Below are 15014 nucleotides of genomic sequence, written 5' to 3' on the forward strand. Positions count from 1 at the left end.
AGACTGGAAGGCCAGTGTCAAGGTGTTGCAAGGTGGTTTCACTCTGAGGCTTCTCTTCTATCTCCCTCGGTGTCTTTTTGTCTTCTCATGGGTAGTAGTCATGTAATATTAGGTCTGTGCTAATGACCCCCCTTTCACTGTTAAAGGCCCTGCCTCCAGAAATAGTCACACCCTGAGGTGTGGAAGGCCAAGACTTACACAAACGCACGCACCGGTAGGGACACAGTTGCCCATAGTGACAGCTTAACGTAATGTCGCTACCAAATGCTGCCACGAGTGACCCTTAGCTGTGTCCCACACATGAGGCAGTCTGTGTGTCACTGCAAGTAGGACTGTCAGGCCCAAAGACCTGCATGTGGCTTGGATGGCTGTCATCAAATCTCCTTCCAGGGCAAATTGTAGGAGATGCCCATCTCCCAATGCCTGTGGGCAGATCATTGCCAGCCTTTCTCGTGTTTAACAATCTGCCAGGGTGTGGGGAGGCAGCACCACGTGTGAGAGTAGAGACCTGCAGAAGACACTTATAATACAGATAACCCTAGAACTGGGGAGTGGCGACAGATCCTGGGAGATCACTGGTCGGCTGGCATAGCCACAATGGTAAACTTGCAGATTCAGTAACGGACTCTGTCTCAAAGGAGTAAGACTAAGAGTGATAGAGGAGAACAGCCACACCCTCCTCTGGCCACCAAGCAGCTGCACACACACACACACACATACACACACACACACATACACACACACCCTCCTCTGTCCCCCAAGCAACTGCACACACAGTCACACACACACACACACACCCTCCTCTGTCCCCCAAGCAACTGCACACACAGCTACACACACACACCCTCCTCTGGCCACCAAGCAGCTGCACACACAGTTACACACACACACACACACACACACACACACACACCCTCCTCTGTCCCCCAAGCAACTGCACACACAGCTACACACACACACACACACCCTCCTCTGTCCCCCAAGCAACTGCACACACAGTTACACACACACACACACACCCTCCTCTGTCCCCCAAGCAACTGCACACACAGTTACACACACACACACACACCCTCCTCTGTCCCCCAAGCAACTGCACACACAGTTACACACACACACACCCTCCTCTGTCCCCCAAGCAACTGCACACACAGCTACACACACACACACACACACATACATCTTCCTCTGGCCACCAAGCAACTGCACACACACACACACACACACACACACACACACACACATACATCTTCCTCTGGCCACCAAGCAACTGTACACACAGTTACACACACACACATACACACACACACACACACACACACACATACACACACACACACACACACATCCTCCTCTGGCCCCCAAGCAACTGCACACACAGTTACACACACACACATACACACCTGTGGGATGGAAACTGCATTTTGTGTGTTAATTTCTATCACTGCCTGAAATTCAGCAGATTACAATGCTGTACTTCTTCAACAGCGCACAGCCTCTGTGGTCCAGGGCCTGTCTCTCCTGAGGCTATGGCGGTTTCCTTCTCACTGCCTGAGTGGCTGCTTGGCCCCGGCCCTGCTCGTCACTACTGTCCCTGTTGTCCCGGGGCACCTGATTCATTTATGTGCAGTCTGCCAAAGAAGCCCATGGTTGTGGTAGCATCTGGGTCACCTGACCACAGAGGGTTTGCTGCTGTTGGTGGCAAGCCGGGTCACTAGGATCCGCCCTCAGTGCAGCAGGAAGAGTTGTATAAAAACATCACTGAGGGCAGCAGGAGCAATGGGGGCTTGGTCTAAGGCTACAGACGTGTGCCTCATGGTATGGTTTGCTTACACACACCTCCTTACTGGTTTATGTCTCTGCTTACACACTGCCTTTGAATGTGGTTTGCCCCCACCACAGCGCTCATTGCGCTCATTGCGGCTTAGCCCCTAATGTAACTCTGTTGAGAGGTGGTGGGGCTTTTGAGAGGCACTTTGGATCACAAAGGCATTCCTGTGGTGCTCTCAGAGTGGGTCAGTTATGCAGAGACCAGATTATTGTTACAAAGTGAGTTTGGCTTCCTAGGCTTTCTCATGCTTCCTGTCTTGTTGATTTCCAACATCCGTGTGCACCTGCCTCCTGTCTTTGCCTTCCCATTAAGACACAGTGCAGCCTGTGGACCTCTAGAAGCCGACTGCATGGCACTGTGCTCCCAGAATTCCAGCACCCCAAACTGAAATTAACCCCTTTCCCCTTATAAATTAGCTAGACTCTAGGGTTAGGGAAATGGGGAAGGGGGAGTGTTTGGGAGGGGTAAGCATTGGTAAAATACTTACCATTCAAGCATGGAAACTTAACTTTGCATCTCCAACACCACATAAAAATCTGGTGGCAAAGTCCAGACAATGCTAGTGTATTCCTTTAATCCTAGCACTTAGGAGGCAGAGGCAGGTGAATCTCTATGAGTTAGAGGCCAGTCTGGTCTACAGAACAAGTTCTAGGTCAGCCAGGACTGTTACACTGAGAAACCTTGACTCAAACAAAACACAAACAAAGCTGCTGGGAAGTAAGAGTCCAGAGGATCAATCCCCAGGGCTTGCTGCCAGCCAATTCAGCCAAATTGGTTAAGTCTAGGTGTAGTGAAAAACTTAATTTGAGCCATTTGTGAGTACCTTCTGGATCTTGGTTCCCAACCCTGAGCAGACGCAGGCAGGATAATTCTCACTGTGGCAGAGAACAGCTTTAGGATGAAAGGAGGGAGCCTCTCTACATGAAGAGAGTAGCAAGGGTGGGCTTTGTGGGGAGCAGGCTCCGCTCCAGTGACTACAGTGGGCTCAGCCATCTTCAGCTGTTGTTAGCGTGTGTACGATGTAAGAACTGGACAGGTGTCCTGCAGGAAGGCAGAAGAGCTTTCTTAGAAAGTCCCTTAGGCTAGCAGACTATCCATCATTCAGGGACAGGCAGGCTCCAGGCTTGGACCCCTGACTATGGAGGACATTTCTCTGGGAACCTGACTGAGGAAGGGGTGTTCCTGGGTATCTTAGGGGTTCTCTTGCTGCAACAATGGGGGCCAAACCTATTCAAACTACCTCACTGGGCTACTTGCTAAGGAAGGCATTTGGCTGGAGACCTTGCTTACAAGACAGGAGAGCCACAGGGGACTCCTGGTTAGGCTGCTCAGAGCCCTGCCAGCTTGAGTAGGTGCTGGAGACAGTGCAATGTCATCATATGTCCACTGCCTGTGGTCAGGGCTTCCTTTCTCTCTGGTGGTGCTGAGGCTGGCACTAAGGCCATGAGCACGTGAGGCAGGTGTTTCCTGCTCACTTACACCCCAGGGTCCCCTGACCAGGTTACTTTTCCCTGTTTCTGCCATTCTGTTCATTCATTTGTTCATTCATTCATTTGTTCATTCTGGTAACATGTACCGTGTGTGCACAGAACCAGACACCATGCACAGGGTCCTGGTGAACAATGGAGACAAACAGGTCGTCCTCATGATTGAGTGGGGAGAGTCAATAGATGCATTCGTCTGTGCCAGACAGCAACAAGGCCAGACAGAAAACAGCTAAGCTGTGCCAGTACAGCCCGGGAGAAAGGAAAGTTGCCCAAGGCCTCCTGGCAGAGATGCTGGTGAGGAGGCCTGAATCTCAAGAGCACTTGAGAAGCTGCTGTGAGCCTTCACCTTTTCCCCTGGGTTCTGCTGGCTCAGACCAAAACACAAAGGAAATTGGAAAGTGGGGGATGTCTGAGGCCTGAGCAGTGGGGATGTTTGCATGCCCAGGTGCAAGGTAGCTGAGAGCACAGCATCTGGAAACTGCTCCTGGGACAATTCACGGTTGGGCTGTGGTGTCAGTCTTGGAAGCTAGGATTGGCGATGTAGTGCCAAAGACCTGTGCTTTCCTGTTAGGGACAGATCCCGACTTCACACATGCAGACGCTCTACCTCCCGGGGTGGGTGGTAGAGTTGTGGTACAGAAAGGTTGAGAGCTGCTGATGGGCCCCAGTCTCTCACATCCAGGACTCTAGGAGAGGTTGGAGACCCAGGGATCAGAAGGACTGTGCAAGGTCACCCAGGAAGCCACTTGATGCTTGACCCAGATCTGAACGATGCCCAGTCAGGCTATGAGATTTTCCACTGTGCTGGAACTATTTTTAAAATCACATTGAGATGTTCTGTGTTGTGACCCAGTAAGCCCTGTTGACGTGTGTTGTTCTCAGCTTTCCCGGGGAAAGTACCGTTTCTTACAGGAGTACGTTCTTTTATTTATTTCTGCTGAAAGCTTAATGGTCCTAAAAGCAAGTCAGTGCAATAGTCAGCACACACTAAAGGTCAAAGGTCAACCCCACCTCAGCAGTTGACCACCTCAGCATTGGGTTTTAGTAACTCCCTAAACACCTCTCCCTCCCCTCCTCTCCCCCTCTGTCTCCTTCCCTCTCCCTCTTTCTCTCCCCCTTCTCCTCCATCCCTCCCTGACTTTCCCCTCACCCCCTTCTCTACTGTGTGTTTCTCCAAGGCTGATGACCTTACTCAGGAGACTCTCCTGTTCTGGTAAGAATGTTTCAGGGAAGCCAATGTGTGTGACCAGAGTCCTGTTTAGATGGATGATCCCAAGCTAGGGTGACCTTGTGGAAGGTGCCAATGCTAGCATAAAATGAACGTGTGTCTGCGCCTGGGGATGGTTCCTCTCTGTGTTCAGCCAGCACAGCGCCAACCTGCAGAGATTGTCTCAGTCCAGCCAGTGCGCTGTGATGCCCGTGGCTTCTGCAGGCCTCTTCTCTGCTGTTCCACACTAACTCAGGCCAAACCACAGATCACAGACCATAGTGGGGGCTGCCTAGGTGGACACTGGGCATGTGCTCTTCCATTAAACTACACCTTCTCGGTGGAGAGAGGAAGTGGGGAGGGATGGTGGGGGGGGGGAAGGTCATTGTTTTCCTTGTGTGTTAGTACACTTTGTGATTGAAGGCAGACCCTCCTGGAGCCTTAAATTCTTCATTTGCAGAAAGAGCGTATCATAAGCTGTGAACGCAGGGAGGTGTTTTGTCCGGTGAGTGGTGTGAAGGGCTTTGTAGAGCATGGTCAAGAGAGACTTCCTTGCTCCCAAACCACAGCGGGACGGCCTGGACAGGCAGGCCCTTCTGGTTATGTATCACTGTCCATACTTCCACAGAGATGCTATGGTTCTTGTTTGCACTTAGAGACTCTGGGTAAGGAGCTGTGGGGCTTTGGCTCGGAGATCAAGAAGCACCTCAGCTGACCACAAGGACAATCACTACTGAGGCCAGCCAAAGGCATGAGGAGTGTAGCGTGATAGAGGGTCCATGAGAAGTTCCTTCTAAGGGTACGCAGGGCAACATGGCTGTGTGCTCAGACAGAGGCAGCTCGGGGATGGGTGTCCTTTCAGAAGGTGAGGCTCGTTTGCCATTCCTATGACATGAGGGTTCCTCCTTAGAACGCCCATGTGGGTTGCTGATAGGGAGAGCAGGTGTTGGGGGGGGGGGATGTGTGTGAGAAGTCACAGGGTTGTGACTGAGATGGTCTCCTATGCTGGAGCTGAGGGACAGATCAGGGAAAACTTTAAGGGCAGCAGACTGGATGTGGGACTGCAGTGAGGGTGTCTGGGCTCGGCATGCTTTTCTGGCAGATGTTCACTGGGATACAAGGCTTGACAGAGGCACTATGGAAGACGCTGCCATGAAACATGGGGAGTTTAGGGCTCTTGCTCCTACACAGGAGGCTGAGAGGGGCAGTCTGAAAGCTCAGAAGAGGCTAGAGATGATGGAGAGGCTGGAGGCTGTGGAGAGGCTGGAGGCTGTGGAGAAGCTGGAGGCTGTGGAGAGGCTGGAGGCTGGTGGAGAGGCTGGGGGCTGGTGGAGAGGCTGGAGGCTGGTAGAGAGTCTGGAGGCTGGTGGAGAGGCTGAGGGGTAGTGGAGAGGCTGGAGGCTGGTAGAGAGGCTGGGGGTGGTGGAGAGGCTGGGGAGTTGGGGAGAGGCTGGAGGCTGGTGGAGAGGCTGGAGGCTGGTGGAGAGGCTGGGGGCTGGTGGAGAGGCTGGAGGCTGGTAGAGAGGCTGGAGGCTGGTGGAGAGGCTGAGGGGTGGTGGAGAGGCTGGAGGCTGGTATAGAGGCTGAGGGGTGGTGGAGAGGCTGGAGGCTGGTAGAGAGGCTGGGGGCTGGGGAGAGGCTGTAGGCTGGTGGAGAGGCTGGTGCATCTGGGATGAAGAAAATCTAGAGCATGGACAAGATTCTGGGGTCCAGCTCTAGGCTGCTGTACGGCTCAGCATCCCAAACTCAGAAGTGCCTCTGTCCCAGCCCACCCTGGTCACTGATAGTTTAAGCATCCCAATGGCAGCACCTTTGGCCATGTGCAGATCCTGGCCCAAGGTGTCTCACATACCTGCACACAGCCTCCGCGTGTGGTCAAACCGCCTGGCTTTCAAACATAAGTGTACCAAGAGACAGAGAAGCCCAGAAACTACTCCATGGGGTCGCTTTTCCACCATGAGTTGCTGGCTAAAGCAGTCAGGAAGGGTAGGGATGGCCCACCAGAACCAGGACCAAAGCTTACAGCCTGCACATCTGCCTTCTGTGACAAACTTAAACCTCCTGACAAATGAACAGAAGGGAGCAAGTGAAGAAGTGTCGAGGGTTTCCGGGGCAGGCTGGAGGGGGGCAGTTAGTTAGGGAGGAAGTTCTGCCTGGGGAGATAAAGGAGTTTGGACTTGAGCATGAGACGGACGATCTGTGAGAGGAGATGGAGGCAAGGTGTCCGAGAGGGTGGTGCGTTAGGGATGGGACAGAGGGGAGGCCAGGACCCAGAGGTGACCCTGGGTTAGAAGTCAGTCAGACATTCAGCTCAGGACCTTTGCTGGTAGGGACCTCAGTTTGTATTGTCAGCCCTTAGTCCTGGAAGTGTTCCTCCTGGCCTGTGGCATACAAAAAGGGGCACTCTGAACATCCCTCGACTCCAGTGCCACTTCCCAGCTGGGCCCTTCCCTCTAGTGGGATCAGCAGGGCCTGTTCTAATCTTTCTGAGCAGAAGCAAGCTGGATAAAGTCTTCCAGGCCTTTGAGGGAAGGCAGGGCCACAGTTCTGTGAGCACAGCTTTATACTGTGGCTGTGAGCCCCCGCTCACTGGCATAGAGCTGACAACAGGTGTCACATTCATCTTGCAGTCCCTCAGAGTCCTTGACCTTGCAGGACAGAACCCCATACGTGGGCCTGGGTGAGTATCCCTGGAGCTGTGGTCTCCAGGCCCTTCTCTGCCAGGGCGAAGCAGCCCATGGCACGTGTGCAGAGGACACAGAGGGTGGTGTTGACTTCTGCGTGGGTACTTACCAGAGTCAGGCCCATGTGGGTTGTGTCCCTGCCCAGCTTGGCTAGCGGGGGCTGGACTACTGGACACTGTCAAGGTCGCTGCTGAGGGACAGCGAGCCTCTCTGGCAGGCTGGAAGAGGGAAGTCCCGGCAGATCCACAGCTGCACTCTGAGGAGAACCTGACCAGTGGAAGGGACAGAGGACACCGGCAGCCTCCTGAATGAGGTTCTGAGCGGGTCTGGCCTTGTTTGCTCTGGCCCTCATCCAAGGGACTCTCAGAGACCCACGTGGCGCTTCCTGGAAAGCTTCTGTCTGTGTGCACCTGTGCAGAAGAGAGCCTTGGAGGGCAGGGAGGAGAGAGGACAGACTCTACTGGGGCCCAACCATGGTCGTCACTCAGCTCAGCCTTGAGTTCCGCTTTCAGGGCAAGAAGCTTCGAGGCTTCAGCTGTGAGCTCACCCGCTCCCCTCATGGGGTCCTTCCTGAGTCTGTCCCCACCACCACCTGCCAGGTCGCCATACCTATACTGTTGTCCGGCCTGGGCATGATGACGGCTGGCTTGGTGATGAACAATGTCCAAGTATGTACAGGGTCCGAGGGAGGGGCACAGACAGGGCGGAGGGCAGGAACCAGGGGTTTCCCTGTGGGTGTCAGGTCCGAGCTGGGGTCCAGAACCGGCAGTGCTAGTGAGAAGATACCTTGGGCTCCCAGCATCTTAACAGTCACAGCGGTGACACTTGATAGCCCTGAAAGGCAGCCCTTGTGAGCCCACAGCAACCTCTATCGTCTGCCACCAAGTGTGTGCTTATTAGGTAAGGCTACTACTCAGTACAGGAGTCTTTAATGCCTCTCTGCCTCAGTTTCCCTTTTTGTAAATCAGGAATATTGAGAGCACCTGCCTCTCTGAGTTGTGAGGAACAGGTTGTAAGCAGCAAGGAGCCTGTTGATCTCTGTGGTCTGGGTGCTAGGCAAAGCTGAATGACAGACCTACCTCTCCAGAGTCCCCACATAGCTCCTTGAGAGAGAGGAAAGGAGGAAATGGGAGTCCCGTATGTCCCCAGATCTCCCCATAAGGTGTTACTCTCCATCTAGTGGGGCATTTGCGGAGTCTGGTTTAGGGGACACTACTGTTGAGTGAATTCCACTGTCTGTCACCTCCGGCCTCTGTTACTGAGCATAAGTGTTTCTTTAGGAAAACTAGACAGAGTGCCCATCAGAAGTTGTCACGGTTCTGGAAGCTGGAGGTCTGAGGTGAACAGTTGGCGGGGCTTGGTGTGGTCCTTAGGACCAGCTTCTCGACATGCTCTACAGGTTGGCCCTCTCTGCAGGTCTGTCCCCTAACCTGGCTTGTGAGATAACAGTCATGGAGGACTGGGGCTCACTCACCCATGACCTCCTTCACTCAGCCCCCTCCCCCTTTCTGTCTCTAGACACTTGCGTCTGAAGGTCCGGGAAGTTATGGCTGCAGTCCATGAATTTGGTGGTTGCCAACATTATTTTCAATATGCACAAATGTATAGTCATAGAATAATGTGCCTGTTAATTCTTTTTAAGTTTAACTTGTGTGTGGTTGTGGTACTGGGGATGGAACCGTGCCCAGCATGTACCATACCACTGAGTTCCACAGGCCCGACACTCCAACAGTTTTTTTTGTTTTGTTTTTTAATCTTCACAATTACATTTAATTTTCAACCCACAAGGGTGTCTCAGGTAGTGTTTCCCGTTCCTATATGTACTGAGAATTTCCTCCATGATGCACAGTGTCTCCTTGGGAACCTGTTTCCAACATCCTGAAGCTGGAGGGTATGCATATCAGTAACTCCAGGGCACTTGGTTTTTGCCTGTTCACCTCAGAGAAGGGGACACTGAGTCTTCAGAATGCTGGGATCAGCCTGTTCCTAGAGAGTTTGTGCAATCTACTTCCGTGGTGTCCTCAGCCTCTACCTGAGGCTGCCATGCATGCTAATCCTCAGAGACTGGGCTTTGCCAGACTGCACAGTGTGAGCTCATCCATCCCTGACCTGCCACGCACCCCCTCCTCTCTGTACTTCAGTTGCTGTAGGCTCCCAGAAGGCTAGCTTGTCAGTCAGGACTGGGCAGCGGGTGGAAGCGGTGTGCGGCGACCCGTGTGAAGGAGAGAGAGCTGCATCCTCCTGCAGGTCAGGGATCTTCAGAGGGAACGGGGCAGGACCATCTCAGTGGGGCTTGGAGCACAATGTGGCCATTTCCACACTGTGGGAATGAGTGAACTCCAAGCGGAGGCCCACTTGGGGTCTGTGGATGTGTGTGAGTGTGCAGTTGTGAAGAGAAGGACAGTGGGTGGCTTGTGTCCTGAGTAGAGACACCGCTAGTTGTGAGGCCCTCTGTCCACTCCACCTAGGAGGTGATGTTTACACTGAGGGCAAAGGGGTTTGGCCTTTTGTTTATAGAGTGAGTGTTGCCTTTGTGTTGCTGGAGTATTAGCATAGCCGTGAACAAACTGGTTTGTGCATACTGCATGGTGAAATACAGGAGGGGACACCAGTCTAACCACTGCCTAGCCATGCTGTCCAGAGGGTCCCCTGACAGTCTGTACTGGTGTTTGGCTCTGCATGAAGTGTGATGTGCCAGCCATATTCTTGGACAAGTTTAATGACTGGAGTTGGGTGCATACTCAGGCGTGGAGTTGGCAGTGCAGGGTCAGAAGTAGCTGGGTGACGTGATTATATTTATGTCACAAAGCTCAGTTCTATAAGCAATGTCATTAGTGTGGGGGAAGAGAAAGCAAGGGAGGCTCTCTCCCAGTACCACAGGCCACCTTGCCCTCCCATGCACACTCCTACCCCACCGGTGTCAGGATAGACATCTTTAAAGTGTTTGGGAGATCGGTAGCAGAATTTTAAAATCAGGATGAGTTGAAGTCAGATTGGGGAGGATTAAGGGGTTAACTCCTGGTGGGCAGAGCAGGAAGTGGGCAGGAGTGGAGACAAGCCCAGGGGAGAGACAGGAGTCTGGAGATGGTGAGTTGAGGCTCCGGTATGGTCAGCTTACAGCCATGAGGTGGGTGGGGTCCTGGGGATGTTGAGGAGCCCAGGGCATCAGTCAGACCAAAGTGACAAGGACACACAAAAGAAGCCTGGAGAAACAGCTATTCTGGATCTGGGTGGTCAGGATATCATCATTATCCCTTTGTTTTCTGCCTCAGTTTGCCAGGGTTGCGATAGAGCAACTGAGGCCGGGCACCGTACCCCACAGAAGTTGACATTGTCATGGCTCTAGGGGTTAGAAGTCTGAGATGTCAGGTGTTGGCAGTGTTGACATCCTAAGCCAGTAATGACATTTTCTCCTGTGCCCCACATGGTCACCTCTCTCTGCATATCTGTCCCCTAATTTTTGCTTGTGAGATACCAGTCTTGTAGGGTTGGGGCTCACCCACCTATGACCTTCGTAACTCAGCCACTCTTTGTTTAGCCCCTGTCTCTAAACACTGTGCTGTTATGGCTGCAGCCTGTCAGTCTGGGGGACACAGTTTAGCTGAATCTCTGTTGATGTTGTCCCCGTTCATCTTCCTTCTTGTCCTGATTCCTAACAAGCTCAGTCAGTGGCTTCAATCTCACGGCCAGGGCTGTGAGTGCAGTCCCAGGATGGAACAGTCACCTAGCACACGTAAGGCGCTGGGTTCCATCCCCAGGACTGTCAGTCAGTTTCATGGCCAGAATTGACTCAGCCCTAACCCAAGGTAGCATCAGCAGCAAGGATCTGGGACCTTGGAGTCAAGGCTCCCTTCCTCCTTCATGAGGCATGGCACTGTGGGAAAGGTGGGCTGGGTGTTGGAAATAACTCAAGCCTTGAAAGAGAGACGGTGTAAAGAGAAAGGAGAATCAGAAGTGTGAGTGGGTCAGGAGAAGGAAGGGAGGCATCGTGGAGTCATTAGGTAGATGGGCAGGGAGCTAGAGCAGTGTGGAGAGCAAGTTCAGAGGCAGGCCTCCTCCTCAAGCTGTTCTACAGGGGTGAGGGCAGCAGAGAGAGCGAGAACCCATTCACACACAGCAGGTCCCTGAGGAAGAGACTACTGTAGCCAAGTGGGCACAGCACTGAGCTGTGGAATGGGAACTTGGTCAGGGGTTCCTGGCGCTGAGAGAGGGGAGAGTTGAAGGGAGAGAGAGAGTGTGTTCTGATGTGGGGCTATTAGATGCTTGGCCTTGTGTGTGGCCTGGAGAATGAGCACCAGGCTGTGGGGGAGACAGAGGATGGTGGTGAGGGCTGGGGCAGAGGGCATGCTGGGAAAGGACAGGGTGTGCCAGACAACCCTGGCTGGGGTTGGAGTGTGTGTGTGATGGTGTGGGTGGTGTGTGCCCGAGAGGTGTGCCGGGCTGATAGGCAGCGACTCACAGCCCTGAGGCCCCTGCTGCAGAGAACGGGGAGGCAGTAGCTGGACTGATAAGGAGGGCCCCTGCTGGTGGGCCTCTGCCTCCAACTAGTTCTTCATCTGAGAGCAGGAAAAAGCGTGTATTTCTTAAAGGGCTAATGTCTATGCTATAAAAGATCCGAACAAATGGATAAATGTGGTCAAATGCAAAACCATCATTTTCAAGAGGGAATCAACATTATGAACAGGGTAAAATGTTCAGACTCGGTGCTAAAAAGCAGTGCATGTTAAGACATTTTGCTCCTAGGCAGTGGAGAAACACAAAGATAAGGCTTCTATAGAACCTCTGACGTGTCCTCTGTGAGGCCTCCAAGGCACTGCTGCCTGGGGTGACTCCTGCTTTCCCCAGAGGTGACATGTGTTTGTGTCTCTTCGGCTACTCTTTCCTAGGGGACTGAGCCCAGAGCCCCCTTCAGAAAAGAAGGAATTTGTCTTTAGGCCTAGAACCTAGAATCCCACAACCTTAAGATCTTAAACCTTTGAGGTCCTACTTAAATCAGATCTGCTGGTGTGTAGCAGGCAGGGGTCCATCACACCAACACCTCCTCTTTTTCCCAGCCGTCTCAGCACACCCTGGCTACTCTGCCCTTTCTGGTGATATTGTTTCCATGTTTGAGGAGATGCAGGGTCTCCATCAAATGGACTTTCTTGTTCTGGAAAGCCCGGGGTCCAGCAGGGTGCCAGGAGGAGACTGAGAAACCCTGTCAACGTGCTCCTACTAGATAGTTTTACAAAGTTTTCCCAGGCCTCTGTGGCTGCACACTGGCACATTCTCAGCCTGTGCTGGGCCAGACCACTGGCATCTGGTCTAGCCCTGCCTTTTTCATGGCCTCTGAGGATAGGAGGCAGGCAGGAGCTCAGTGGAGGCCATGGCTGCTGATTTGGTTAATATTTAAAATGTCCTGTTTTGTGTTTCACTTAAAACAGTTTAGGCTGGTTATGGGGCGAGACAAGCATTAATCCCAGCATTCAAGAGGCAGAGGACAGGCAGATCACTGTGAATTCAAAGCCAGCCTAGTCTACAGAGTGAGTTCCAGGGTACCCTGGGCAAGGTATAGAGATCTTGTCTCAAAATACAGTAAGATATTTAGGACACTGCTCTGTCTTCCAGGCTGATTCACGGGGCGTGCAAGGTCATTGACTGAAGGTTCTCTGCAGACCTCTGCAGAGCTGCGCCAAAACTTTGGCCTCATCTCCTCCTTCCTTCTCTTCCAGCACTGGCCAGTATTCAGAGATGTTAAAGACCTGCTGACATTGGTGCCGCCCCTCGTCGGTCTGAAGGGAAACCTGGAAATGACACTGGCCTCTCGACTCTCCACATCTGTAAGTGGCAGTTGGATGTCTCAGGTCCCTTGCAATTTGGGGACAGGATGTTCCCTTTATTTAGCCCCTCTCAGTGACTTTCATGGGGACTAGAGTCTCCACCCACACGGGTGTTGTTGGGCCTTGGTGTCTCGTAGGCTGTCCCTGTCTCTCCTCTCCCAGCTTTTTATACTGTTTTTCCGTTGCCACCCTGAGCTGCGGAAGGACCAGCGCAGTGCCCCAGTGCCTTCACTCCTTCCGACTTTCTGTGTCCCTGTTCTCCAGAGTCTGCATGCCGCTGCCTGACCCTAGGCCATCCTCCCCACTTCCTGGCACACACACATGAATGCTTCAGTGGGTAGTACAGCGTCAAAGGAAGATTCTGAGGCGGCAACAAGGAGGGGCTGGCTCTCAGTTGCTCATTAACTACCTCTGTTCTTATACCCCTCCTGTCCCCTTTCGTTGTGTCTACACTTGGCTCTGTAGCCACACAGGTCCTACCTCAGCTAGCTCTTCTCCCCTCTTCCAGGCATCCTCAGGGTTGTGCTGTCGCCCTCCTGTTAATGCAGAGGGTATTCCCTTTCTCTGGTGGCCATTGGCACCCTGTACATGAAAAGGACAGTAGTGTGTTCAAGGTAGATTGTGTTCAAGGGCCTGAGAAAGAGTCCCAAGGCTGATGAAGAGGGGCCAGAGATGGACCCTGCTGTGTGAAGCCAGAGATGGACCCTGCTGTGTGCATTGCTCACTGTGAAATGTCAGCATCTCCAACTATAGTTATATAGTGCTATTTCTCCACAAAAGAGGCCAGGCCAGGAACTGAAGAGATGGCTTAGTGCTCTTCCAGAGAAGCCCAGAGAACCCCAGAGGGTCTGGGTTTGGTTCCTGGCATCCATAGAGAAACTCACAAGCATTTGTAACTCAAGTCCCAGGGAACCTTGCACCCTCTTCTGGCCTTTACAGTCAATACATATACATAGTGGACAGACATAGTGCAGGCAAAACAGCCATACACAGAAAATTAAAATAAACAAATTTGGGGTGGCAGCAGGGTCAGGGGGTGGTGTCTAGGTCAATTCATAAAGGGTTGGAGAGCTGACTCACCAGTTAGGAGAGCACCCTGCTCTTGCAGAGAACCTGGATTTAGTTCTAGGTACCCACACTGGGCAGCTTACAACTTCTAGTAACTAGCTCCAGGGAATCTGACCTCTTCTGGATTCCTCAGGAATTTACACTCACATGTGCACATACTTACACACACACACACACACACACACACACACACACACACACACACACACACACACACACACACACATGCACACACACACACAGGTAAAAAGGAAACAAATGTTAAAAGGGGGAGGTAGGTCACTGTCTAGAAAGCTTAGTAGCGTAATCTGTTCTGATTTGTTTCCTGAGAGGCTGGCTATGTCCAGAAGGACTGGCGTCTCCAGATGAGCCAGACTGACGCTGCTGCCCTTATCTCTGTGTGCTAGGCCAACACTGGGCAAATCGATGACCGCCAGGAGAGGTACAAAATCATCAGCAGCAACCTGGCTGTGGTTCAGGTGAGTCTCGAAGCATCAAGCACCTCGATGCCTCCCACTCCCACCCCCCTGTGAATCTGCCGCCTGCCTCTCTGGATAGGAAGAGGGAGGCCATTGAGCCTGGTCCCTCTACTCTAGCCTGACTTTGGAGGACAGGTGTCCATATGGCCACTCATCTATCCAGGAGACCATAGCTGCGACACAGTGAAGAGCATCGCAGGGAGCCACCATACCTGCCCAGAGATGCCTTTGGGTCTGTGGTCCCTGCGGCTTTCCTGCTGCCTGCCTTCTAAGCCAAATTATTAGGGGTGCTGAGTATACTCAGCGTTAGTCATGCCCCGCATTTGCTAGTGGGCTTCTTCTCACATATAACACCAACACTGTGTTTCTCTGGGTCACTGCTGCTCCCCAGATGGACATACCCCACCTTTTCTTTCTTCCAGTGACCTCACTTAATCTT

General features: G+C 52.7%; 1 protein-coding gene across 4 annotated transcripts in view; it reads left to right on the forward strand.

Annotated features, from left to right (window-relative positions):
• The window catches only part of Slc41a3 (solute carrier family 41 member 3), a 45295-nt gene that overhangs the window by 11423 nt on the left and 18858 nt on the right, over window positions 1-15014 (forward strand). For 2 of the 4 annotated variants that reach the window (XM_076940104.1, XM_034512642.2), the window contains exons 3-4: window positions 12921-13028; window positions 14504-14575. In XM_076940104.1, coding sequence (XP_076796219.1) covers window positions 12921-13028; window positions 14504-14575 — 180 coding nt within the window. Of the gene's footprint in view, window positions 1-6765; window positions 7206-7295; window positions 7878-12920; window positions 13029-14503; window positions 14576-15014 lie in introns of those variants that run through there. The other 2 variants (XM_076940106.1, XM_076940105.1) reach the window with 2 other exon arrangements.

This window comes from Arvicanthis niloticus, chromosome 9, assembly GCF_011762505.2.
Source record: "Arvicanthis niloticus isolate mArvNil1 chromosome 9, mArvNil1.pat.X, whole genome shotgun sequence".
Classification (NCBI taxonomy): Eukaryota; Metazoa; Chordata; class Mammalia; order Rodentia; family Muridae; genus Arvicanthis; species Arvicanthis niloticus.